At 52.3% G+C, this 25,597-nt stretch overlaps 6 protein-coding genes across 6 annotated transcripts; 5 read left to right on the plus strand and 1 right to left on the minus strand.

Annotated features, from left to right (window-relative positions):
- Positions 1-4,110: 4,110 nt before the first annotated feature.
- T069G_07393 (tetratricopeptide repeat domain-containing protein) lies at positions 4,111-7,052 on the plus strand (the record flags this gene model as incomplete). Its single annotated transcript, XM_056174603.1, has 8 exons — positions 4,111-4,231; positions 4,296-4,499; positions 4,558-4,640; positions 4,710-4,889; positions 4,949-5,041; positions 5,095-5,241; positions 5,305-5,496; positions 5,559-7,052. The coding sequence occupies 8 exons, from the start codon at positions 4,111-4,113 to the stop codon at positions 7,050-7,052; spliced, it is 2,514 nt and encodes an 837-aa protein (XP_056028182.1).
- Positions 7,053-7,651: 599 nt separating this feature from the next.
- Positions 7,652-9,097, plus strand: T069G_07394 (ribosomal protein l3 domain-containing protein; the record flags this gene model as incomplete). Its single annotated transcript, XM_056174604.1, has 5 exons — positions 7,652-7,657; positions 7,719-7,804; positions 7,894-8,050; positions 8,106-8,779; positions 8,845-9,097. The coding sequence occupies 5 exons, from the start codon at positions 7,652-7,654 to the stop codon at positions 9,095-9,097; spliced, it is 1,176 nt and encodes a 391-aa protein (XP_056028183.1).
- A 728-nt stretch (positions 9,098-9,825) lies between these two features.
- T069G_07395 (uncharacterized protein) lies at positions 9,826-10,464 on the plus strand (the record flags this gene model as incomplete). The annotated part of the gene is made up of 2 exons (XM_056174605.1): positions 9,826-10,075; positions 10,214-10,464. 2 exons carry the CDS (start codon positions 9,826-9,828, stop codon positions 10,462-10,464), a joined length of 501 nt encoding a protein of 166 aa, XP_056028184.1.
- A 3,087-nt stretch (positions 10,465-13,551) lies between these two features.
- Positions 13,552-17,485, plus strand: T069G_07396 (response regulator receiver domain-containing protein; the record flags this gene model as incomplete). The annotated part of the gene is made up of 8 exons (XM_056174606.1): positions 13,552-13,631; positions 13,769-14,025; positions 14,082-14,458; positions 14,516-14,654; positions 14,721-15,105; positions 15,172-15,924; positions 15,970-16,713; positions 16,780-17,485. 8 exons carry the CDS (start codon positions 13,552-13,554, stop codon positions 17,483-17,485), a joined length of 3,441 nt encoding a protein of 1,146 aa, XP_056028185.1.
- A 3,898-nt stretch (positions 17,486-21,383) lies between these two features.
- Positions 21,384-22,778, plus strand: T069G_07397 (uncharacterized protein; the record flags this gene model as incomplete). The annotated part of the gene is made up of 1 exon (XM_056174607.1): positions 21,384-22,778. The coding sequence occupies one exon, from the start codon at positions 21,384-21,386 to the stop codon at positions 22,776-22,778; it is 1,395 nt and encodes a 464-aa protein (XP_056028186.1).
- A 626-nt stretch (positions 22,779-23,404) lies between these two features.
- On the minus strand, positions 23,405-25,189 carry T069G_07398 (chorismate binding enzyme domain-containing protein; the record flags this gene model as incomplete). The annotated part of the gene is made up of 3 exons (XM_056174608.1): positions 23,405-23,541; positions 23,617-25,048; positions 25,178-25,189. The coding sequence occupies 3 exons, from the start codon at positions 25,187-25,189 to the stop codon at positions 23,405-23,407; spliced, it is 1,581 nt and encodes a 526-aa protein (XP_056028187.1).
- Between the last annotated feature and the right edge of the window lie 408 nt (positions 25,190-25,597).

The following is a 25,597-nucleotide window of genomic DNA, read 5'->3' on the forward strand; positions in this document are numbered from 1 at the left end:
GCACAAGGAGCATCGATCGAGTCGTTGCAGGGGGACGTGCGGCCACTATTGGAATTGATCTGTGCTAGGAGCATTCTGCACGGATGCAAGTCGTGGTGGTTACCGTCCCCCCTAAAACCAAGTACGCGGAAAAAGCACGTTGATGGATGATGCCGTAGCGAGTGAGCGAACGAGAGCGTTCTAAAGCTGCGGTCGCGTTAAGCCGTAGAGGGTAGAGGAGGGGATGGACTGGGAGGGCAGCAATGGGAATGCGCCGCGGCCAGCTGCTTCGCATTAGCCCGCGAGATTTCATCGGATGCCACTCAAGTCCAAGCCAGGCCAGGCCAGAGCGAGACGAGAGCACTAGCCATCGGGGTCACCTTGGCCAACCTACTTGGAGCCAATCTCGTGCGGGATTCTGGCTAGCATTGCTAGGCGGCCATGGCGCTGGCTTCGTTTCTGCTTGCCGCCCTCCTGCCGGGCCTCGGGGCTTCTGGGCCTCTGGGGTTGGAGCCCACACGCATCGCGTCCGTCGCTGAGCAAAGCAAGGGGCCGAGCTAGGATGCTAGGCAGAGCTAGCAAGAGCTGGGAAGAGCCCCAGATGGCCAGATCCGCCGGCGGCTGGCCGTGGCACGTCAGTGTGTTGAGCAGCTCAGGAGTGTGTGGGCGAGATCCACTCGGTAGCCACTCGGTAGCAGAACTTCTTTTTCTCTCTCTGTTCCAAATGGATGACATGAGGAGGTGGAGCCACTTGTGGACTGGACGCGCTCACGGTAGGGGTGCGCTGGAGCTGAGCGGGCTGCGAGCGAAAAGGGAGTCAGCGTACAGCGGCCCCAGCGTGTGCGCAGTGCGTTCTAGAGTACGGGTACTCGTGCGTGTGTGTACTTGTACGGTGGCCCGTAGTCGTGCCTGTGATGGGGACTCAGACCGCATCGCGAACACGCGGCTAGTGTCCGAGCATTTTCTCACCAGACCACCGACGCAATTCATCGTCAGCGAGCATGCTCCCTCCCTACATAACGGCGTATCTACTCGTCCAGTAAGGCCCATGATGGACCTTTGCTCGTGCAGGTGCAGGTGCAGGTGCATGTACTTGTACCTGCTGGCACGCACGCCGCGTGGAGCGCAGCTGCAGGCCACGGCACTCGACATGAAATGCAACAATTGACGTCGTGTACCAGTAGATGCTGAGGTACCTGTACATGTGTTCAGGTTGTCTTGCTGTCTAGTCCCTTTTCCCGCGAGCCATGCCATGCACCCCAATGCTTCCGTGTAGCATCGCTGTCTGTCTGGCCTGCTCCACCAAACGAGGCCGGCCAGCGCAGAGATCCTACCGGTACCACGACCGCCGTAGCCGGGCAGTGTAGCGTAACACGCAGCCTCAACAGCAGTACAGTAGCAGTAGACTGTAAGCCACCAGGTGTGTTGTGGTTCTTGGAGCCTCGAGCCTTGTGCGGCAGTGGCGAGGCTTCCATTGCTGGCTGTCGGGATTATGGCGCTGTAGTAGGTAAAGGTAGGTATGGATGGTATGGACACCTAAGCAGCCGCAGCTAAGCAGAGCTCACATGGATGCAAGCAGTCGCTCCCGAAACAATTGTTCAGGGTGGCTCGCGGCTTTGCATTGCTCCAAACGGGGGGCTGGGCACAAGAAACACATGCGTGGCACACGCTTATGTAACAAAGGTTGCCTGCAGAAAAAAGGCCGAATGCAAGATACGGCTTGGAGTATCTTGATCCTGAGGCTCCCAAAAAAAGGCCGCCCAGCCCTCCCGCGCTACCCTGACCTTATATTTTAGGCGCTGCAGCCCCGGTCACATGACCGTCGTTCCTTTTTCGTAGCGCCCCCTGGCCTTATCCCCGACTTATGGAGCTCAAAGCCAAGACCTGGCCCCGGTGCCGCTCTTTCTTTCTGTGCTCTTCCGTTCACGTCTTTTTTGTGGGGTCTCTCTTTAGCGCCCCCTTCTGGTACTTCAGTACTTCCTCTAAGGTACTAGCCCCGTCCGATGCTCTCTGCTAGCAGCCACTCTAACTTGAGCGGCACTCCGTGGGAGCCGTCATCTCTTGTTGCGAGCGCTTTTATCACGGAGTCTGCTGTCTGGGCCGGCAATGGGAAATGAGGTGCCACCTACGTCCATCTAGTGAGCGCGGCTCCGTTCTTACGAGCTTAGCTACTGTGCTGGAGCCCAACACCGAGCGGGTACCTCGATTCCTTTCCGTCTTGAATTTTCTCTGCCTGGCTGCTGGAAAGCCTTACAATTCGTACAAATAGCTACTCTCCGGCCAACAACGCGGTCATTTGCGCAAATCTTGGCTGGAGCTGTTCCTCTTCAAGATTTGAGTGGCTTGCCAGGCATCCCGGCTGGCTTCTGTCACCTTGGCTACACGCCACCATTTGTTGGCGTCGTTCTAGTTGACTCGTTCTGGTCGACTCGAGTGCCACCAAGTTGTCGAGTACACCTGCCAATGTATGCCGGACCAGGGAGCGCCTTTGTACCTGAAGCGTGTCACTGCCATCATCTCCATGTGTAACCTCTGGTGCCACCTCTGGTATTACCGCCATCTGCCCAAACTAGCGCCATGGTCATTTCGCCCACCAAAACTCAGGCCAAAAGAGCTGCTGACATTGCATGCCCACGAGCCAACCAACACATTGTCTCCCCCCCGGCAAATACCGGGGGTTAAACTACGCATCGCTCCGTGCCTGTATTCGTATCGAGGACTGGCGTCGCCAATAATGGTTGAAGATCCCCGAGAGCTAGTAGTAAGAGAGCTCTTGCTGCCGGTTGTCTTACCCGCTGGATCCTCGTGCCATGCTTGTTTCTGCCTCGATGCGCCCATGGATCCTCAGGAACCGGGATATCTGACGATTTGCCTCATCTGAGCGATGCGATGTTCGCCATGTTCGCAGCCAGCGATGGCAGAAGTAAACTTTGGCTGGACACTCGCTATCTCTGCATAGGTGACGGGAGGGATATTGCGCATCTACAGCCTGTGAATAGAGTCTGCGCCGCCAAGTATGAGTATGACTGCTTGCACCAGCTTGCGTGCCAGCAAATCGACAGCCTCGCCGTCAGATAAGACTGGTCTCTTTTTTTGCTTCTTCTGTTATGGATCCTCTCGGGTGATCAGTGTCTCCGTGCAGGGAAGTGAGCGCTCTCGCCATGGTTCCTCTCAGCCGCCTTAGCCTAGCCCCTCGCCTATGTACATGGCCGTATTACTGTGCTTTATGCATATACTCGTAGATGGGCTGCAAATAGAGAGCCACGGCAGCTGCGTCAACTCGGGTGCCCAGGCTCTCAAGTCTCCGTCTCCCCCCCCAGCTTTTTAACCCTTTGCAGCCCAGAGTGTGTGTGGGCTGCTGGTGGTAGCCTCGGGCACTACAGCGGTACGTACCTGAGCGTGTGTACCCGGGTACCTTCGTACTGGCACACCATCTCTCGCAGAACCCTGCCCACACCCCCACTTTACCTACTCGGCAAGGAAGAGCCAAAGCCGCCAAGCAGCCAAAGGACCCACTTGACCAGGGTGGCCCCGCTCCACAACAGGCCACGCCCCCCGTGGCTATAGGCCATCCTTTCCCTCCCATTTTCATCATTTTCATGGGTAAGGTAAGTTTGTCGGTTCAGCAGCGCAGGTCCGTCCTCCACAAGACCAGCCTTTTCTCTCCCCATTACCCGTTCTCTTTTTCTCCCCTCCATCACATCTCGCAGCCATAGCAAGCAGCGTCGGGGGTTCGTGGATCTTGACGTGCCTCCACGGTACCAACTATTCAACTATCCTTCTGCATAGAATTTTAGCCTCACCGGCCTTCCGTTTCGCTTGCATTTCTACTTTGCGTATCCTTTTACTCTTCATTCTTTCTTTTGTCGGCCCGAGCTGTTACTGGCGCCATAAATTAAGTGTCTGCTCTGCGCGGGTGCTTTCTCAGCGGTACCTGTCTCCGAGCCATTGGACCGCTCCCACAGCCATCGCTCTTCAATCGACACGGCAATCACCAGCTCGGAGATTTTCGCGCCGTCGCGTCGAGACTCATCTGTCCAGGCCCGCGCTATTCAACCTACACCGCCAGCCTTGTCGCGATAATCCGCTGCCGAGTGCGTCGCGATGGCGAACCATCACCCATCACCCACGATGATGCAGATGCAGCATCAGGCACCCCCTCCCGTGGCACCGCCTCAGAATGTCCAGCCAAACCACTTCAACCCTTCGCACCAGATCGCGGCTATGAATGAGGCTGTCTGGTTGCAGATCGGTATGAACTCTCCCCTACTTACCAGCTCACCCAGGCCGGGCCTTGAGACTGACACTCTGAACAGGAAGCTTTTCTGAGCTGTTGCGCGTTCCTGACGAGGCCATGCACGCCTATGAACGAGCTCTGCAGGCCAATCCAAACTCTACCGCCGCAATGAACGCGATTGGCATGCTCCTCAAGGGTCGCGAGGCCTTTGACAAAGCTCTCGAATTCTTCCGAGCCATTGTCCAGCTCGACCAGAACAATGGCGAAGCATGGGGAAATCTCGGTATGCCGCGTCACCGCTACACTGATTCTTTGGATTTAGCTCATCGAATGCTCTACAGGCCACTGCTACTTGATGACCGAAAACTTACAAAAGGCATACGACGCTTACCAGCAGGCGCTCGTCAATCTTCGGGATCCCAAGGTATGTGGATGACGCGCTAGACAGCTTGGCTTTGCTTGGCGATCTGGGTAATAACTGTGACCATGGTAGGACCCAATGTTGTGGTACGGTATTGGTATATTGTACGATCGTTATGGCAGTTACGACTATGCCGAGGAAGCCTTTTCGCAGGTCATGACCATCCAACCCGACTTTGAGAAGGCCAACGAAATATACTTCCGACTGGGCATAATCTACAAGCAACAGTCGAAGTTCAACCAGAGCTTGGATGTAAGACAATGCCCTAAACTAAGCAACCCTCTAGCCATCTTGATTAACAGTCTTTTCAGTGCTTCAAATACATTGTCAATTCTCCTCCTGGGCCTCTTACCCAGGAAGACATCTGGTTCCAGATTGGCCACGTTCATGAGCAACAGAAAGACGTGAGCTTCTCATTTTTACCGCGACTGCATGGTATGCTAACCTTGCTTCACAGTTTGATGGCGCCAAGTCCGCCTACCAGCGCGTACTGGACCAGTCGCCCAACCACGCCAAGGTTCTACAGCAATTGGGTTGGCTCTACCACCAACAGAGCCCGGCATATGACTCTCAAGAACGTGGCATCCAGTACTTGGAGAAGTCTGTTGCGGCAGACAACCAAGATGCGCAAAGCTGGTATCTCTTAGGCCGTTGCTATATGTCGCAGCAAAAGTATCCCAAGGCATATGAAGCATACCAACAAGCCGTATACCGGGATGGTAAGAACCCCACGTTCTGGTGTTCTATTGGTGTCCTGTATTATCAGATCAACCAATATCGAGATGCGCTGGACGCGTACTCACGGGCCATTCGTCTCAACCCGTACATTTCTGAGGTCTGGTATGACCTCGGCACTCTCGTAAGTCCCCCTGTTGTCTTCACTATCTACTTCGTACACAGCGGATTACTGACTCGGAGCAGTATGAGTCGTGCAACAACCAGATTGCCGATGCACTGGACGCTTATCAACGGGCAGCAGAGTTGGATCCGGGTAACCCACACATTAAGGCTCGCCTTCAGCTTCTTCGCTCCGGCGGTACAAATGGCGGTCCGCCACCTGCTGCTCCTCAGCCTGCCGACATGCATCCTTCAACGTATCAGACAGGTCCTACAGGCCCTCCTCAATGGGGAGGATCCGCGCAGCAACAATCCGCTGGCCCCCCTGCTGCCACTCAGGCAGCTGGTGAGAGCTGGGCTGGCAGGCTGTCCAACGTCAACCCGCCACCCCAACCGCCCAATCCTTATGAGAGCAGAGCCGGCGAACCTTTCCGTGGTCCAGCGCCGCCTCTCCGGCAGCCTAGCCCTCCTCCGCAAGAGCCGCCTTCCCGCCAGCCATACCCTGAGCTTAACAGACCTGGCCCATCGCGTCGTGGCCCGTCACCGCCTCCCCAAGGCCATCAATATGCCCAGCCTCTTCCTCCACCACCACCTCAGTCTCAACCCCCGGCTCCCGCACCGGCTCCTTCGCGACGTGTTGTCAATCCTAACTGGGATGGCTCGACGCCTTCGTCGGCTCCTGCTGCCAATAACCCTAACAATGCCAACCCGCCTCCGAATGCAATGGCTCCGTTCCGGACGGCCAACAGCCCTCGCACTACCGACGGCCGCCCTCCAGTTCACGACAACCGCATGCCATCCCCAAAGTCGGCTTATCCCCAGCACCAAGCTCCCCCGCCACCTCACTATGCCCCCCACCATCCGGAAATGCCACCCCAGAGTGCTCCCGAAAACAACACACAGCCGCCGCCTCCCCCGCCTGCGGCGATCTCTGAGCCTCCTGCTCAACGCATGGAGGACCGGCCTTCGTCTGTAGGACCCAAGAGGCATCGCGAGTGGGAAGAGGAGTCTGTGGCCAAGAAGCCGGCTAATGAGGAGACTCGTGCACGACTGGGCGATCTGGCGCACCGCAGGCCCTCTCCAACCCCTCCCCGCGACCCATACCGCCGCAATTCGTCGGAGGCTCGCCGGACGGAGGAGCAACGTCGTCCTGAAGAGCCCAGGAGGTCCGATGAACCGCGCCACAAGACGGAGACCTATCACCCGTCCGAGGCCGCTCATCACACGCAGAGTCACAGTGTGAGCTCAAACCACCTGCCGCCGATGCAGCCGGGATCAGGCCCCATGACTGGTGTTGTCCACGAAAAACCCCAGCCGCCGGTTGTTCCTAAGGAAGAACCCCGTGCCGAACAGGCGCCCCCAGCTCGCCCAGCTCCTCCACCAGCCTCTGAGCCCGAGCGTGCTGCTAGGAAAATGGACGTCGACGAGGACTATGATGACAGCGGGGAAGACGAGAAGAAGACAGTGGTCCTCACTAATGGTTCTGGGCCTCCGGCAGCATCAACTGACTTGAAGGCCCCGGCGTCTTCTGCAAGCAACGTTAATGTTGCTTCTGGCCCTGTACCCAAAACCGAATAAGACATTTTAACATGCAGACCAAGAGAGGATGGGATTTTATGAGTCAGGTCTTTTACGTGGCGATTTGTTTCAGTGTCCCTTCCCCCCTTTTCTTTTCTTTATTATATATCAGACTTTCAACCCCAGTATTACTACTTAGTTTTTCATATGTTATGGGACGATTTTGACGGACGGCAATGGGGGACGGATCATTGGTTTTGGCTAAAACAAACTGTCGCCAGGGAGCGTTTTCCGTACCATAGGTGTAGTCCTTTTTAAATCTCAATGACTTTTTTGATCAATTCTCTGCGTCACTCGGGCATGTATGTGTACTTGAATCTGATACCCAGCTTGCTTTCTCTTTGTTGCTTTGTCCTGCGCTGGAGACCTCGAGTCACGTGAGCTCTCGCACTTTTGCCCGTACCCAGGTTTTAGTAGCGGTTGATTGGCCCAATTGGCCCTTGCGCCATAAACGGCTAGCGCTGAAATCTGGACCTCACATCAGGTCTCGCTTAAAATTTCGCCCACAAATTATTTCCTGAAAGCCCTTTTCACTTTTCTGCTCCGCGCAGGCTTCGTCAATTTTTCATACTAAACTCATCACCACACAACAGCCCAAAATGAGTGTATGTGAAGATCTCGAAAAGAACCTTCAGTTTTCCCATGATGATGCTAACATTATAATAGCACCGCAAGTACGAGGCTCCCCGTCACGGCTCCTTGGCTTATCTGCCTCGGAAGCGCGCTGCCCGCCACCGCGGAAAGGTCAAGTCGTAAGTGTTGGAAGAAGACGAAAAAAACTTCATATGCATCCAATCCGAGGATATCACAAGGAACAATGCTAATCAATTGGAACTGGCAGCTTCCCCAAGGATGACCCCAAGAAGCCCGTCCACCTGACCGCCACCATGGGCTACAAGGCCGGTATGACCACGATCGTTCGTGACCTCGACCGACCCGGCGCGAAGGCCAACAAGAAGGAAGTTGTGGAGGCTGTTTCGATCATTGATACCCCCCCTGTACGAACAATGCAGCCCGCTTGGCTATGTGCCTATGGCTAACATCTTATTTTAGATGATCGTTGTTGGTCTTGTGGGATACATCGAGACTCCCCGTGGTCTACGATCCCTCACCACCGTGTGGGCTGAGCACTTGAGCGACGAAGTCAAGCGCCGATTCTACAAGAACTGGTACAAGAGCAAGAAGAAGGCTTTCACCAAGTACGCCAAGAAGCACTCCGACAACAGCGGTGCCTCCATCAACCGCGAGCTCGAGCGCATCAAGAAGTACTGCACCGTCGTCCGTATCCTGGCTCACACCCAGATCCGCAAGACCCCCCTCAAGCAGAAGAAGGCCCACCTTATGGAGATCCAGGTCAACGGTGGCTCCGTTGCCGAGAAGGTCGACTTCGGCAAGGACCTCTTCGAGAAGCCCGTCTCCGTCGACACCATCTTCGAGCAGGATGAGGTCATTGACGTTATCGCCGTCACCAAGGGTCACGGATTCAGCGGTGTTACCGCCCGCTGGGGTACCAAGAAGCTCCCCCGTAAGACTCACAAGGGTCTCCGAAAGGTTGCTTGTATCGGTGCTTGGCATCCTTCCCACGTCCAGTGGACTGTTGCCCGTGCCGGTCAGGAGGGTTACCACCACCGTACCTCTGTCAACCACAAGGTTTACAGAATCGGCAAGGGTGATGCTGACGACAACGCCTCCACTGACATTGATGTCACCAAGAAGAAGATCACTCCGTATGTTTACTCCCCTTTGTGAGCCACTGATCAGCGTATAATTAATTGCTAACATTGCCCTGCAGTCTCGGTGGCTTCGTCCGCTATGGTGAGATCAACAACGACTTCGTCATGGTCAAGGGCTCTATCCCTGGTACCAAGAAGCGTGTTGTGACCCTCCGCAAGTCCATGTGGACTCACACCTCAAGAAAGGCTCTGGAGAAGATCAGCCTCAAGTGGATCGACACCTCATCCGAGTTCGGTCACGGTGCTTTCCAGACCCCTGCGGAGAAGAAGCAGTACCAGGGTACCCTCAAGAAGGATCTGGCTTCCGCATAAAAAGCTTATTTCCTTTTTGCGCGTCGGGTCATTGCATTGGTGTCGGAATTTGGTTTGCCTTGCTTTTTGGGCTGGGTTTTGGGGCTTCATAATGGGAGGAGCACGAAAAAAGATGAATTTCAGCTAGAGATCTGAAAAATTCGAAATGAGATTTCCTGTTATGATTATGGAAATCCCGCGCATGTGCATGCCAAGTAGCGACGCCAATAGAGAAGAACTGACCATTTATACGCAAGTCTTGATGTGAATATTGTAGAAATCTGTGTCTATCTAACTGTAAACAATGGAAGAAAAGAACCAAAAAACACTGCTGCTATTGAACCTTCGTTATTTTAGGTAGTTCTGATCTTCCCATTTTGAGTGATGGATTTTGCAGCGTTTTTAACGTTTTAGTGCTCACGGACCTGATTTATAGCGCCTCAAACTCCAACGGATTCGTCGTTGACGTCACCCCACCTTCAAAAGCTGACGAGACTTTCAGCTTTAATAGCACGAAACATCTTCATTACCTGCTTAATCTTCTTCACACACTCTCCCTCATGCCATTCCGTCAACAAAGCCTCTTTGCTGCGTTTCCTTGCCCATCTAGAAGAGCCCTGCATATCAACAACCGCATAGCGCACCGCATCCCTCAAGCTATCCATCTTCCGCGCCAAGGTCAATACAACGACAGCTCTGCGCCGAGTTTCACCCAACGTCGAACCCTGTCGAATACCGCGTCCCGAAAAATGGCGAGCGACGAGGACTACATGGCCTTCCTCAACAAGGCGAACCAGGATGCGGACGAGGGGAGGGCAGCAGCGCAAAGCTCGCGGGGAGCGGGGCAACAGAGGACGTTTAAGACTGCGGATGAGGGGAGCGAGCTGCCGAAGAGCATTGCTGAGGTTATACGCGATGCGTTTTACGTGAGTGAAGCGGATGAGCCGTTTAAGGGGGTGTCGTTGAAGTGGAAGGGCGAGGGAGGGTTGCCGGATGAAGGTCAGTTTTTTTTGTTCTATACCCTTGACACTCCATTTCAAGATTGGGGGTTTTACTGTTCTCCGAAGTCTGTGGAAGGAGGAAATTTGGAAGAGAGAAAATTGTGCAGAAGAGCTAATTGGAAACATGCCTGTATAGTTGAATTCGCAAAGCTTATCAACCATTGGGACGCCGAGAACGCGCAAATCGACATCATGGACCCGGTCGACTGGGACTCGCAGGGAGAATACGGCAATGTCATCGATGCTGTGAGAGAGGCGACAAAGGGAAACGATGTGAGAGTTTATAGGGTTGCGAGGGATCTAACGAGGGCGGAATACTTTGTTATTTCGCGCGATGACGAGGGTGGGAGGATTGTGGGAGTGAAGGCGCTGGGAATTGAGTCGTGAGAGGACGGGCGTTGGGTTGTTCTGTTGAGAGGGGATCTATATCTTGTATTTATGTGTCGTTGTGTTTTTACCTTTTCTATCTATTGAGATCCCAACTGTTTGAAAAAAATATATTAAAGCCCAGAGGTCTATTGAGGGTTAAAATTCAACACCAAGTCTGGCACTTGTTCGTCATAATGTCCCGCAGTACTCGAGTCGATGGCTCATCAGTGCCTGGGGAATCTAGATGATATCTCAACCGGCATTGTGGCCGTTGATGGATTTTAATAGCGCCCTAACTATCTTTTGCCAACAGATTCGCTTCAATAGCCCTTTATCGCTTATCGAACGAGCATCGACGAACCAATACTTGGAGTAGTATCATGGTCTCTCTATCTGCTAGTAATCCTCTGTCAAGTAAGTGTAGCTGTCTATGCGCTTGATATGGCGAGTAAACGGTGATTGGCTGAGATAAAGCTCCGGCGGCGGCCAGGGCACTTTGAGCGAGAAAAGAACACAATCAGGCATTCGGGCTACAGGCAATGCAGGGCAAATACGCGGTATGTCGCCTTCAACTGCTCTTGTGATACGACCAGCTAGCTACCTGTTTTGTGTGCCATTGAACAAGGTGGGCATGCAGGAGGCGAATCATCTCAAGCCTCACCCATTGGCCGCTCGGTGGCGATCTCTTACCTAGTCGGGGAGTTACCCCCCGGACTATGTTGGATATTGAAAAGCCACGAGTAGACGTTGGCCATTAAAAGACACGCAGAGGGAGCTTTAGCTCCCACGTTGACACAGACAGACACGCGGACAAGACACGCTTACAGGAGCTGTCTGGAGAATGACGTCTGGCATGGCCGCAATCAGCATCTCGATGCGGTTTTGAAAAAAATCGATACCCATGTCTGCCCCACGCTTCCAATTGTGTGTGCACCATGTAAAGCTCCCATAGCTTCTTGCTTCTGCCATTCATTTTCAATCAAACACAATCATTATTATTATTTTCACACGATTTTATTCTTTTCAATTTTGGAAATACACAATCGGACACAGTCCACCGACCTTGAAATGACAAAGAGAGCCTGCTCCGATCGCCGGCCGTACGATATCCGGCCAGTGTCGCTTATACGATTTGGTCAGGTCCAGAGCCAAGATGCTCTAGACAATCTCTCTCGGTATGAAGAAGTCAGTCGTCAATTTGCACAAGAGTTCCCGCAGATAGCTCGCAGCCTTGGGCAGCACTCCTGGATACCATGTTTTCTCTCACCGAATACAGGACGACAAGAAAGCAGGACAACAGCTCCAGCAGATGGTGCAATAGCTGCGGATTCCATAGCTAGTCCCGTCAGTGGGTTGGCTTATGGTTCCCAGTTCACAAATACAGCAGGCTACGATATTTCGATGTACATTGACGACAATTGCTTTGACAACCTACCTTTTGCAACGACCACGGCGACAACGTCGCCAACTGAGCAGTCAAGCGATCCCGACTCTTTTACTCCTCCCGGCTCTGATGGGGATTTCGACCCAACATGCGATCTCACAACAACACATTCACAGCCTCTCTGGTATGATGAAACTCAAGAACCGAAATACAATCAGTCACTGCAGAATTGGAATGCGAAGCAGACAAAGAAGCAGTGGAATAAGGCAAACCCAACGATTCCCCAATCTCTCGTCGCCCCGCCGGTCGAACAAAGAAGGTCTGGTGGATTTGACAACCAAGCTCTAGCTGAAGTCTCCCAGGTAGAAAAAGATAGGATGAATCAGATTATGATTAATTTGAATCAGCTGGAGAGTCGGTTGCGCGAGGACGTGAGACGGCAGCTGGATGTTATTAGTGATGATATTTGTTGTAAAGCCTGAGCGCTTTACTGTGTCTTGATTTCTCTTGTTTCTCTTTGCGTTTTGTTAAATTGCATTGCTGGGGCTGGGTACATACACGGATATACCAAGCGGGATCAAAATGATTATCGACTATACTGAATACCAAATGCGGAGATTTTATCTATCAGAGTGAAGGAAATCGCGCAGCTGACAGAGGAGAAGCATTGATATCATATCCTTCTTAGAATGAGCGTGATAGGGTGGCGGCCATTTGCAAGTTAGACGGCTTCCTAATGTAGGCATCGGTAGACTCTATCACCACGTAGTAAATACAGGTAATCTCTCTAATCGTATATAATTTCTTCCATTATCACAGGCATGTTGCTTCGCCTATCAGCACTAGGCACTACTAGGTGAGTAGGTAGACATCGTGTTCTATCTCCCATCTTGATTTTTCATGCACCATCGCGACCTTGGTCGCCCTGGAGAAAACGTCACAAGCGCACATCTGGATTTTAGTACGCGGACGAGGGCACTAACAGGTGCTAAAGCCGGCAAAAGGATGGGTGCTGTAACCTCAGATAGATTAGCAGCGGCGGTAGCTAATTTGGGGCCGCACAAAGAAATCAGCTAATCGTCCATGAAAAAAAAAAATGGGAGCAAAGACTCCGATGGAAGAGTGGGCACATGGTTCAGAAGCTCCAGAGCTATGGCTGCTAAGGTAGGAATAGCAGCAATCAAGGTTCACCACTTTTTACATCTGGCGTTGGAGGCTAGCCGTCCCGTCCAGTTAGTTGGGCAGCTTTGGCAGCTTTTTTTCGGAGGGGAGCTGTTTGGGGTTGTTTTGAGTTTTGCTGGCACATTTGTTAGTTCCATTCCAATATGGATGAAATCAAATTTGATGCTTTTTGTGTTTCAAGTTTTTGCTGATACTGTACGGACTGTACGATAAGGTTAAGCTGTCAATCAACAAGGTAACCTAAGGTACTTGAGGTAGTACAGGCAGGCAGTGAGTGGCAACTTGCATTATCGGAGGTTAGTACGGAGCACCAGACTCTTTTTTTGGTACTCGGGATATGTAGCTTTTCGAGGGGCTGCAGCGCTGCGGCAACTGCAGATTCTGCTACAAGTGGCAAGGTGCTGAAAACATGCCGGGGTACCCTCCAATATATACCTTGCATAGTGCCTCTGAGAGTCGTTGGTGATCGGCGCCCCCATGGTTTTTTCCAATCCCGAGCGACAGCGATCCGTGCACCTTGTGGCGGCTGTGGAACGGTGATGGCAGCAATTCCGGACCGGGCTCAGGTGAAGGCTGCCAAGCTGGTGTCCGAGTCGGCCAGAGAGCGAGAGACGTTTGAGTGAGTTGGGGATTCTTTTTCTTTTTCTTCTTTTCCTCTTTCTCTTTTCTTGTCATCGTCAGATCAGGCCTTGCCATCGTCTCAGGTCAGGTCAGGCTCTTCTCTTCTTTGTGCTAACCCGTGGCATCACCATGTAGATACTCTTCGTCTCTGCTCAGCGCCGTCAGGCTCAACGAAACCGGCAAGCCGACGCCTTCGTCTGAGCTCGCTACCGCCGACGACGTTATTCTCACCGGCCTCGCCCAGCTGGGAGCTTTGCAGACGGGCACCGACAGGTCCCTCATCTCGCTGTTCGACGCCCACCGCCAGTGCATCGTCGCCGAAGCAACACCCACCCAGCGCCTATATCCATCACTCAATAGTGACGACTGTGACCGCCCCCTCTGGCTGTGTGGCACCGCCATCCCTCGTAGCCATGGAATCTGCGAGCTGAGTCTCCTTGGCGACAAGGCTCTCGATGCGGCCGATGGGGAGACCCCAACCAGCTCCCTCTGACCATTTCCCATGACCTTGTTGGCGACCCCCGGTTCTCGGAAAAGCCGTACTGCCAGCCAGGCACTTTGGCTCGGTTCTATGCGGCTGTACCGATCCGAACTCGACGTGGAATCAACATCGGCGTCTACTGCGTCATCAACGAGACACCAAACAAGACCTGGACTGATGCCCACTCGCAGCATCTACGAGACATATCCTGGGCCATCATGGACCATCTCGAGGCACAGAGACTCAAAGTTGTGCATAAGCGGGATCTGCGAATGAACAGAGGCTTGGGGTCGTTTATCGAGGGCAAAGCTACCATATATGGAGGGCAGAAGTCTTCACATGATGTTGTCTTGGAGACAGTGCCCAACAGCCCTAGCCACAGGCAACGATTTTTCCAACAGCAACAGCAGGACATACCAGAGGATGATCTCGTGACCGACTTGTCACCGAAAACGACATTAACAGATCCTATAGACGCCTCAAGGCCAGGAAACGAAGCAAATCTAAGCCCAAACGACGCCATCTCTGGCCATGAACGTCGTACATTCTCTGCTGGCAGCTCAGGATCCACGAGGCCCGAATTCAAATCCATGGCTAATCTGACAGAAGACGAAAGCTCAATGGTCATTCTGTCAAAAGCTGCCAACATTGTCAGAGAGTCCATCGAGGTGGAGGGCTGCCTTTTCTTCGAAGCCCCGATCCAGTCATATCTATCACCGGCGGCGCAGAACAGCACCGCAACTGACGATGGAAGCCAGTCGTCCGCCACGAGCAGTAGCGATGAGGATCTAGAAGCGAGGCGTCCAAGTAAGACTGCGTCGCAGTGTAGGCTCCTTGGCTTTTCTACGTCTACGGCATCTAGCATTAATGGGGCTATTCCAAGTCGGCCCTGCATTTCGCTAAGAGAGAACTTTCTGTCCAAGCTTCTTCGGCGTTATCCCAGGGGCCAGATTTTTAACTTTGGCGCTGACGGAGAGTTACAATCGGACTCGTCAGAAGACGAGCAGCCATGGCAGTCATCGGAGGCATACCCGAACGTCTCTCCATTACCCTTTAGTTATTCTGAAATAAATCTAGCAGCGCCACGAGTGAAAAGCTCGGCGAGGCAGCTTGAGGGAAAGGCTCTCCTCAAGGCTTTCCCTGGTTCTCGGAGCATAGGATTTGTTCCTATCTGGGACCCCAGGAAAGATCGATGGCATGCCGGCGGATTCATCTGCACCAAGGACGTAGCTCGAAGTTTTTCACTTGAACAGGAATTAAGTTATCTGAGAGCTCTAGGGATGCTTGCCATGTCTGAAATTCTGCGGTTCAAGGATTTGCGGGCTGATAAAGCAAAGACGGATGCTCTTGGATCGCTCTCACATGAGCTTCGATCCCCGCTGCATGGAATTCTGCTCAACGCCGAACTGCTAATTGATACCAAGCTCGACATCTTTCAGGGCAACGTTGCCCACACTATTGAAACTTGTTCCCGCACACTTCTTGACACAGTGGACCACCTCCTTGAATATTCCAGAATAAATCATCTGTCCGGACGAGATGACAGGGCGCTCAGTTTGACGGCAAATGGCCTCGATTTGGGGCAATTTGGCAAGAAATCCTTGCTGCGCGACTCGCAAATCGACCACATTGTCGAAGAAGTTATTGAGAGTGTCTTTGCTGGCTTCAACTTCTTACACTTGTCCGTCAAACAACTCTCTGACCAACACAGCGGATCGATCAATAGCGATGTGAATGCGAATCATCACTCAGATTCGCTGCAAGCAATAGATCAGCTCGAACCCTGGATGACCAAGAACGGAGAGCTCAGGTGGAGCTTCGATGATGTCTTGATAATCCTCTCAATGGATGCCAGGTGCAATTGGGCGTATTGTGTTGATGTGGGAGCCATTCGTCGCATAGTCATGAACATATTTGGCAATGCTTTGAAGCATACCAAACGGGGCACAATTACAGTTTCACTTACGCAGGAAATGGTTCGTCTTAGGGGCCGCAAGAAAGAGCGTGTTGTCAGATTTACAGTACAGGATACCGGCAAAGGCATCGGCCCTGATTTCCTCAAGCACGGGCTCTTCCGTCCCTTTTCCCAGGAAGACCCATTATCACCTGGCGCTGGGCTAGGTCTCAGTCTCGTGCAGCAGATAACATCTCATCTGCAAGGTGATGTCTCGATCCGGAGCGAGCTTGGCGTTGGGACGACAGCCTGTGTCACACTCCCGCTGGAGCAGCTACCGCGTCCTGTGGAAGTGGCCCCTACAATCTCCGATGAAGAAGACAAGGCGTTCAAAGAACAAGTCGCTGACCTCAAAGGCCTACGTGTGCGGGTTATAATGGCGAATTCTGACTGGCAAACGGCTATAGTCAACACCTGCCGCGAATGGCTACATATGGAAATCATCCCCAACACCCGGGATACAAGCGTCACGCCGGACCTTGTGCTGTGGTCTCATATGGACATGGCGAGACTGAGCGAAGATTTTGAATCATTTGACAAAACCCCCAATGTTGTCGTGTGCTCAAACGCTCTACAAGCCTATCGCCAGTCACACATGTTCAAGAAGGCTGCATCTCCTGCCATCTTTGAGTTCATTTCTCAACCGTGAGTCTCTCCATCTTTAATGCTACTTTTCTTCTTCCTCATTGACTCATGCATTGCAATTCTTAGGACTGGCCCTCGTAAACTTGCCAGAACACTGCATTCGGCGTACATGCGCTGGATGAGCAGCTTCAATTCACCAGGAGCACCTCTTTCGACTCCAATGGTGGCCACGAGGCCAAAAGGGCCCAAAAGAACGCCAAGCATGATTTCTTCTGCTCGTACCGGTAGGCCGCCATTGACCAGACCGACAACTGCTGTATCTCGAAGCAGCGGTTCAATATGGACGAGCGACGGTTCTTTTATATCGACTAGTTCTCAGACTGAAACGCCTCCAAAGTCCCCGGAAGAGTCTCTAGTCCGGCGGGATAAGCCCGCCGCGCCTCAGATCAGCTTTTTGCTCGTTGATGACAATTACATTAACTTGAGAGTGCTCTCCACTTATATGAAGAAACGCAACATCGGATTCCAAGAGGCGAAGAACGGCAAGGAAGCGGTAGACTACTTTCTTGCACATCCCGGCGCGTATGCCTGCATCCTAATGGACATATCCATGCCGGTCATGGATGGATTTGAGGCCACGAGGCAAATTCGAGCACATGAAGCCCAGATGGGACTGACGCCTGTCCCCATCATTGCGCTCTCGGGATTAGCAACAGAAGATGCTCAGCAAGAGGCATTTGGAAGTGGGATGGATGTGTTTCTTACTAAGCCGGTAAAGCTTGGGGCTTTAGGCAACCTGCTCGAGTCTCATGGAATTCTCAACAGTGGCTGAAAGGCAAAGTTGAATTCTATACTACTTGGCTTATGCGTTCAGCATGGATATACACGAAACGGCTGATCCAAACCAAAACGGAGAACGCCGGTACGAAAGCACTTGTTCGGAAAGAGTACTACGAGGGAAGTACTAAGACACATCCAGCGTCTGGCTCACCAAATTCTGGTACACTGGAATGTTCTATTTCTGTCTATAATCATCTACCACCCCGGTTGAAGCCAGATGACGAATTAACCAGCCTCGGCCGCCGCGAGTCTACAGTCGTCATCGCGTCATCGTGGACACAAGGAGGATTTTGGAGGTAAATGATTAAATGTGGCAATGAGGAATGAACGAGGATTAATGCCCGTCATGCGAAATGAGATTCATGGATGGAGTTGAAGGAAGGCCCTTACTGGCCTAGTAGCAAAGAACTAGCATGAATACGAAATATGGTGGCATCTTTGGTAGAGATGCCCAGGGACGGACTGATTCTTTGAAGGATTACCCGAACGGCGAGATCCACCAGTGAAGAACCTCTATTTGATCTTGCTGCAGTTGAGCGAGAATGAGGTCATTGAGAAAGGCCCATTGCTGCGTGGCTTCTTCGAATCCTGGGAGTCATGTATGGAGATTCTCCAGGGGCCCTGCCAGGGAAATCGCACAAGATTGCGGGGGAGAAAGACATTGATCATATTTTTGATGAAGCTTTTCTTGCTGCCCATGTTATGTGTATGTCTATGTATGTATAATCATTCTGGGAGCAAGCAATAATAAAGGGGTTAGCCTACCAGGTAAATTGTGGGAGCGCAGTAAGAAAATAGCGTGGAAAGGGGGGGGCTATGGATGATCTGCCGGGCGTGAGGTTGCGTGCGCAAATGCATCTCTCCAGCTACCTACCTAGTAGTTTTTTCTTTTTTCTAATAATGTATGTATGTTGTTCCATGCTTACGTTTTGGCGCACTGTAAGGTAGATCCGGGTTGCGACTTTAGATCGGACCCGAATGCCCCCCCGGGATGTGTCTTGGTGATGATGATGCCCTGCGCTATGACTGCTTGAGGGAGCTGGAGAAGTAATGCTTGTTATGTACATAGCTAGCAAGGACAGCGAGTAAGGGTGATTTTGAGATGAGGCTGGGGGCAGAGGATCGATATGTCGGGCAGTGTTAGTAGGCAGGTGGTATGTTGGTATGCTGACGGTGAGACAGGGCCTTGCGATCTCTCTCTTCTTGTTCATTTCTTTCTATTTATTTATATAACAAGAGTCTTGACGAGGTTGGATGTGTCATCATGCGTCTGATGTTGGGCGGACTATGCGTGACCTCCTTCTGTGTAGGGAAAGTTGTAGGATAGCTTTTCCTGATTGTACATGTATGGATGGATGGTATGGGCAAGGGAGGGTGTCTATTAATATTGGGGGATGCTAAATATAGGCCTGGTGGAAATGCCTGAAGAATGAGTGCTGATTCAGATTGATGATTCCATTTATGGCGATGAATACATGCGTAAATGTAGCAGTATTGAGCTGTGTGATCTGTGGGATGTTTCATGCTATATTTGTTCTTTCCTAGTATAGATGTTTTATGTGTTTGTGATGGGGTGGATTTTTACCTGTTTGTGAGAGCGAAGAGACTCTGTGGGTAAGCAAAGAAGGAGGAGGAGAATATGTAATTGGTGGATATTGGTTGTCCAAATGACTATGGACGTGTAAGATTTTACTAGATGCAGGTGGATGGAATCAAGTGGTTGGTGTCTAATATTGCTTGATCTGGAAATAGGTAAGCTTGAGTGTGAAGAGACAGGTTTGGAACGGCATAGGACAACTTCTTATTTACTTGACTACCTAGTACTCAGTAATGATCACAATATCAAGTAACGTGGAACTTTCTCACCTACCTAGCGATTGTAGTGTGTGGTGTGTTCCTATGGTTGTCTCGTTCTCCTACAATTACTCCTCTTGGAATTGTCTTACATGTTCTGATAGCATCTGGGATAATCTGCTACTCTCATTATCCTCCCCCAAAATAAAGCAATGGAAAGAGCATCTAAGATCCTGCAATAGCTCTGCTCCACAGCATTAATGTGCCTTACCTTGACAGAACACTGAGCCAACAACCAAGCTCGTATATGGATCTCCACTCCGCTGGCTCTGCGGACCAGGATCTTGACAATTGCCATAGCCAACATGTCACTATTCTTATTCTGAAACATAACTTACTTCTACTGCATATGCTAGTACAGTTCTAGGCTAATTACGAAATTGCATGTTCCCAAACTGGGCATCTCTCACCATCCCTGGAGTCCATTCTGCTGACTACCTCTGTAGTAATCCTCCACCATGCGGCAGTAGACGAATACTTTAAAATGGAATCTTTGAAAAGCTGCCCTGACTAGTTTTTGGGATGTGGGCTTGACGGCGAAGCTATCGTGGAGCAAGGACTCTTGTTTGAGCCTGGCACGGTGGGAGGAATGAGGTGCTGCTAAGCGTCTCGAGGCGGTGGAGGGACAGACAAAGGCTTCGTTGAGATCGTCTAAGTCCTGGAGCCTTGATGGATGAAGTTGAGAAATGCGACATCTTCAATTCTGCCACATTAGTGCAAAAGCATCCAACACGTCGAAATTAAGTAGAATGAAGCCAAATTGACCTCAATTCCTCAAGATTTCTGGAAGCTCCTGACCGACAGCAGCGAACAAAGAGACATGCAGACTGTCGTCATCTGCAATTGGAGCATCGGTCCGCAGGTTATTCCGAAGCACAGTACACACAGTGCGCACAGACCCTCGACCCACCGCCCAGGGCCACTGGCACTACTGTAGAGTTTCCCCCAGAACATGACGTGGAGCTTGAAATTGTCTGTGCGAATTCTATTTCTATATTTAGCTTGACTCCCTGCAACTCCCACCGAAACTTGCTCTTTACGATGGCGAAACGGACATGAGTCTTTGCGGACGGTGTTTCCAGTGGCAAAGGCAAAAAAAAAACTCGATTATGGCAAAAACGTCCTCGTGCCGCATCTGCACTGTTCGTCCGGAGGAGTGAGGACCGACGTTTATGCAAACAAGAACAAAAGATGCGCGCACAAACGCCACCAATTGTGATAACGCCATGTTGCGATAGCCGGAAATCTGCTCGTTGGTCCGAGACAAGCAGCAAGAAACATCCCAAACCTCGACTCGCCATTGGCACGGCCGTGTGACAGCGGCCGAGGTCGTGCATCTGCTTCACAAGTTTTGTGCCCGATTAGACGCCATTGGCTCCTGGGGCCAGCGGGCGATTGGCGGGATGCCTCAGGGCGCTGCAGCAGGGGCCGGGGCTCAGCGCTTACCCGCAGGCTAGAAATAGCAACAGGGCCACTCACGGCCATGGTCGACCCTCCACCTCCGCTGGCCTCGCTCTACTCGCGTCTATCCCGACGACTGCAGCGGATGTGATTTGGCTCGCTGCCGTTAGCATCATGCAGCTGCGTCGGCTGAACAAGGACGGAGCGGTTCCACTTTGTCGCTGGTGGCGCAAGGACTGGGGGAGAAGAGGAGAAGAAGAAGGAGAGAGAAGAGGAGGAGGAAGAAGAGAGGAGGAGGAGACGAGACGAAAAGACGCCGAGGACGATGCACAACATGCGCGGTTGTTTCGTCGTATATAGCCGCCGACGATCCCGCCATCTGGTCTGTTGGCTTTGTTCTGCGGCATTTCTATTCTCGTCTCACGACGCTTATAATACAACCCCAAGGTTTGCGTTTTGTTTCGTACTCGTACCTGGGACGATAATACAGTTTGACTTTGACTTGGTTGGGTCCGGGATCTCGTTGACTCACCCCACTCACTCCCCATCTTTATTTCTCTCTTCTTCGAGTACTCCTACTCTTCAACTTTAACATCTCTCATCCGTCTCCGTTTATACAGTGCTTTGAGTGAATCATGATGGCTTCTCAACCCTTCCAACAGACCTCTTCCAAGAGGCCACGGCTATCCCTCAAGATCAGCACCTCCAGCCCTTCAGTCCCCAGCAGACCTACAAGAGGCTTCCAAGTCGACCCTACCGATCGCACCGCTTGCAACACACTATCTAACGTATATGCCACGGCCATCGAGAGATCTACGCCAGTTCAAGCAGAACCCCTCACAGCAATCAACACTTTACAAAGCTTCTCTCTCAAGACACCAATCGAGCCTCGAGGCCCCAAGCTAAGAATCAAGACGCCATATGTCGCCGCATTCCCAGAGACACCAACCACAGAGACGTCGGGCTCGCCGCCGCAGCAGATGGAGATTGCCTTTCCGAGCACAATGACACCGACGCCTCCCATGTCTGCAGGTGCCGTCGACCCCAACGGACCAAAGGCCTTTTCATTCTCTCCCATGGATATCTCTTCAAAGACCAGAGCATATGCCGTGACGTCTCCATGCTCACCCGTTGAGCCTCTTCTATCCAGACGGTTTACTTCCCTGTATACCACTGCCGCCCCGGCTCCCTATACGCACCCTCACTCCCTCCACAGCATTCTACGCAACTCACCTCTACCTCCCCGGACGGCAATTCCAGCCTCTCCAAGGCGGCAGTCCTTGCGGCTGCAGGAAAAGGCTGCCAAGCGAGTGGGCTACAACAACCCTCTCACCCAGACCATCATCACCAACAAGTACACTAAATCACACATCGACCTCCTTGTGGAAGAGGCTTCACCTGCCTCGCCATCATTTTCCCCTATTGGGGGCGACAGGGCAATCAACATCAAGCAAGCCTTCTCGCCCAACGAAATCGAGAATGGGGGCCAAACGCCAGGCCCATTCGAGGACATGCGACGCAAGCTTGCGGCTTTGAGTGGCAGTGCAGCAACTTTGTCTCCATCAGAGACGGGTGGCATTCGCAAGCGCAAGCGTAAGGAGAAGAAACGCCAGTGGGTCTGGACAATCGGCGTGGCAGATGAGGAAGAAGAAGATGACGAACGCATTGGCGGCGCAATCGCGGCCTCGAGGGCTGAAGCCGCCTCTGCAAGGGCCAGGGACACCGCCAAGACGCCTCGTGGTGATGAGGCAGTGTCTACAACAGTTGTCCCTGATATCCAGATGGTGCCTGACACACCCACAGCAAGCATCGAGAGCAGCGCAGACTCGGCCATCGACATTGACATGTCAGATGCCAGCAGCGTCGTCTCGGAAGATTCTCAGCACTTTCTTATTGCACATTTGGCTTCAGCTGAGCTGGACATGAAGACGCCCACGGAGCCTAGGGCGCAGTACAATAAGCGGAAGCGGGATACGCCTATCCCAGAGCTAGCTGAGGCGCAGGACACGCCCGTAAGCGGGCACAGCTGAGTTGACCCCCTGGCGAAATGAAATCGACCAAGGGGGGCACTCTGGCATTAAATGAAAAAAAGAAACGAAAAAGAAAAAAAAAAAATCTTTCTGTACTTGTACGATATTTGGTATTAGCATGAGGATGAGGGGGTGGTACGGACCAGGGCAATCCTGGCCGCTTGCATTTTTGTTTTTTTTTTCTCTTATTCATGGCGAGCAACAACAAAAAGGGTACATTTTTATTCTGATGAGAAATGAACTGAACTTTCATGATAGCGAATTGCCTGAATATACATACAGGCCTGGCGTTTTTTTCTGCTCTGTGAGTAGGGGTGGGTTATTTCAAATATTGTTATACCATGTTATATTACTATTCTTTGAATACTATCACCGTGCTTCGATTATTCGAAACAAAATCATCTTTTGCATCTTTGTGACTAAAATCATGTGGCTGTGTATATTCATATCAATCGAAGAGAGTGGTCGGTGTGAGGATACGTAGGAATTAGTATAAGCAAGGATAGTCACCTGTTGCTACGGCATTAACTGCCTAGTAGATCATATACACACTGTCTACAAATCACATCTTGTATAAGACACATGTAAATTCTGTTTTATTTTGTCTTTCTGCTTAAAATAACTTTTCATGCCGTCTTTGCGCCCTGTTGCTGATCGTAATATATCTCCTCGGCCTGGACGATGCACTGCATGTTGGCACCCAGCTTGTTAATGGTTTCTTGCCACTCTTCGTACTCGTCTGAGTCGAATACGATACCGCCACCTATCAAAAGTTGAAAAGTTAGTTATTGCTTATGCTATTTTTAAATCATTGAAAGGGGAAAGTCAAAAAACGAACCTGCTTGGAGATACGCCACGCCCTCCTTGACCATCATGGTCCGCAGAGCGATACAAGTGTCCATGGCACCCTCAACGTCTTCGCCATTCTCATCCACTCCGCCGTAGCCAAAGTATCCCACCGCTCCGGCATACACGCCGCGCTTCTCCTTCTCCAGCTCGGCGATGAGCTCCATCGCCTTGACTTTTGGCGCGCCGGAGACGGTGCCGGCGGGGAAGATGGACCGGAAGGCGTCGAACCGGGTCTGGCCTGGGCGCAGGACGCCGGAGACCTGAGAGACGAGATGCTGGACATGGCTGAATTTCTCGACGACCATGAGGCGGTCGACACGGACGGTGAATGGGTCGCCCACGCGGTTGACGTCGTTGCGGGCGAGGTCGACGAGCATGACGTGCTCAGCGCGGTCTTTGAGAGAGTTGCGCAGCTCGTTGGCTAGGCGCTCGTCCTCCTCTGGTGTTGGGCCTCGCTTGACCGTTCCGGCAATGGGGTGGGTGATTATCCTGCCGGCCTCTGACTTGACCAGCAGCTCGGGAGAGGCGCCGACAATCTGGAAGTCCTGGCAGTCAATGTAGAACATGTACGGCGAGGGGTTGACGGTCCGCAGGTGTCGGTAGATGTTGAAGGGGTGGAGGTTGGTAGGGCGGGCGAAGCGCTGCGAGGGGACGGCTTGGATGATGTCGCCGATGACGATGTGCTCTTTTAGCTTGGTGACATGGCCTTCGTAGCCTTCGCGGCCAATGTTGGACTTGTACTCCTGTCCCAGCGTGATGGGGCCTTGCTCGGGCAGGGGAATCTCGGGGCTGTTGAGGACGTTTATCAGTTCGTCGATTGTCTTCTTTGCATCGTCGTACGCCGCTTCCAGGCCTGTCTGTCCGTCCGCCGGAACCTTGACGTAGCTAATGACCTTGATGATGCCGTAAAATTTGTCAAAGGCCACAATTGTGTCGTACAGCATGAACAGAGACTCGGGAATCTTCAAGACGTCCTCCATCGGCCGTGAGGTCTTGGGCTCAAAGTATCGCACGCAGTCGTAGCCAACGTAGCCAACGGCTCCTCCCGCCATGGGAGGCAGCCTCAAGCCCGGAACGTGTGCGACAACATGGTTCGCCAGCTCCTCCTCAAGGGCCGGCAGCGGATCCTTCTCGTCGCCGTGTAGCGGGCCGGTGGTGAGGATCTTGCGCGGGTTGGCGCCGACGAAGCTGTACCGGCCGACCTGCTCGGTGGCGGCCGATTCGAAGAGAAATGAGTATGTGGAGGAGGCGGAGGAGGTGGATTTGGCGTGCGCCGAGACCTTGAGGTAGGCGGCGGAGGGGGTGATGAGGTCGGAGCTGATTTGGCGATAGACGGGCACGAGCGTGGGCTTCTTTGCGCCGCTCTTGGCGGGCTTGTTGAGGAGCTCTCTGACGGCGTCGAGAGACGGGACGAAGCTTCTCTATAGTCGCAGGAAAGTAGATTAGCGCATTGAGGCCATGTAAAGAGGGTGGCGAGCCGACCTGGGCGGCTTCTGGGTGAAGTGAAGAAAATTGATCAGCATGTAAGAAAAAAAAGATGACTAGCTTACCACATGTGCCATTGCGAGGGGGTATGTATGGTAACGATGCGAAAACTGAGAAGATAGAGAAAGAGATAGAAGAGAAGAGGAGCGTCTACAGGAAGAGCGCCAGGCCTCGTGCTGAGAATCTCAAAGCAGTGTTGAAGATGGGCGCATGGAATGTCTGCAGAGTTGATGATGGGGCAGTAAGATGTAAGTCAGATCAGCAGAATCTTGGTTGTGACTCGAACGAACCCCACGCCAATCGAAGGGTTCTGAAGTGCTAGCGGATGGAGGGGCAACTTTTGGGCCGGCACCGGCGTGCTGGCATTCCAGGTTAGTGAGACCCCTAGCAGCGGAAGGGCGCTGAAGCCATCCATGATTTGATCCATGGGTTAGAACCTCCACTGTCATCAATCTTTCAGTTGTCGCGCTGGGCTTTGATTGGTG

This window comes from Trichoderma breve, chromosome 4 (assembly GCF_028502605.1).
Source record: "Trichoderma breve strain T069 chromosome 4, whole genome shotgun sequence".
In the NCBI taxonomy this organism is placed as follows: domain Eukaryota; kingdom Fungi; phylum Ascomycota; class Sordariomycetes; order Hypocreales; family Hypocreaceae; genus Trichoderma; species Trichoderma breve.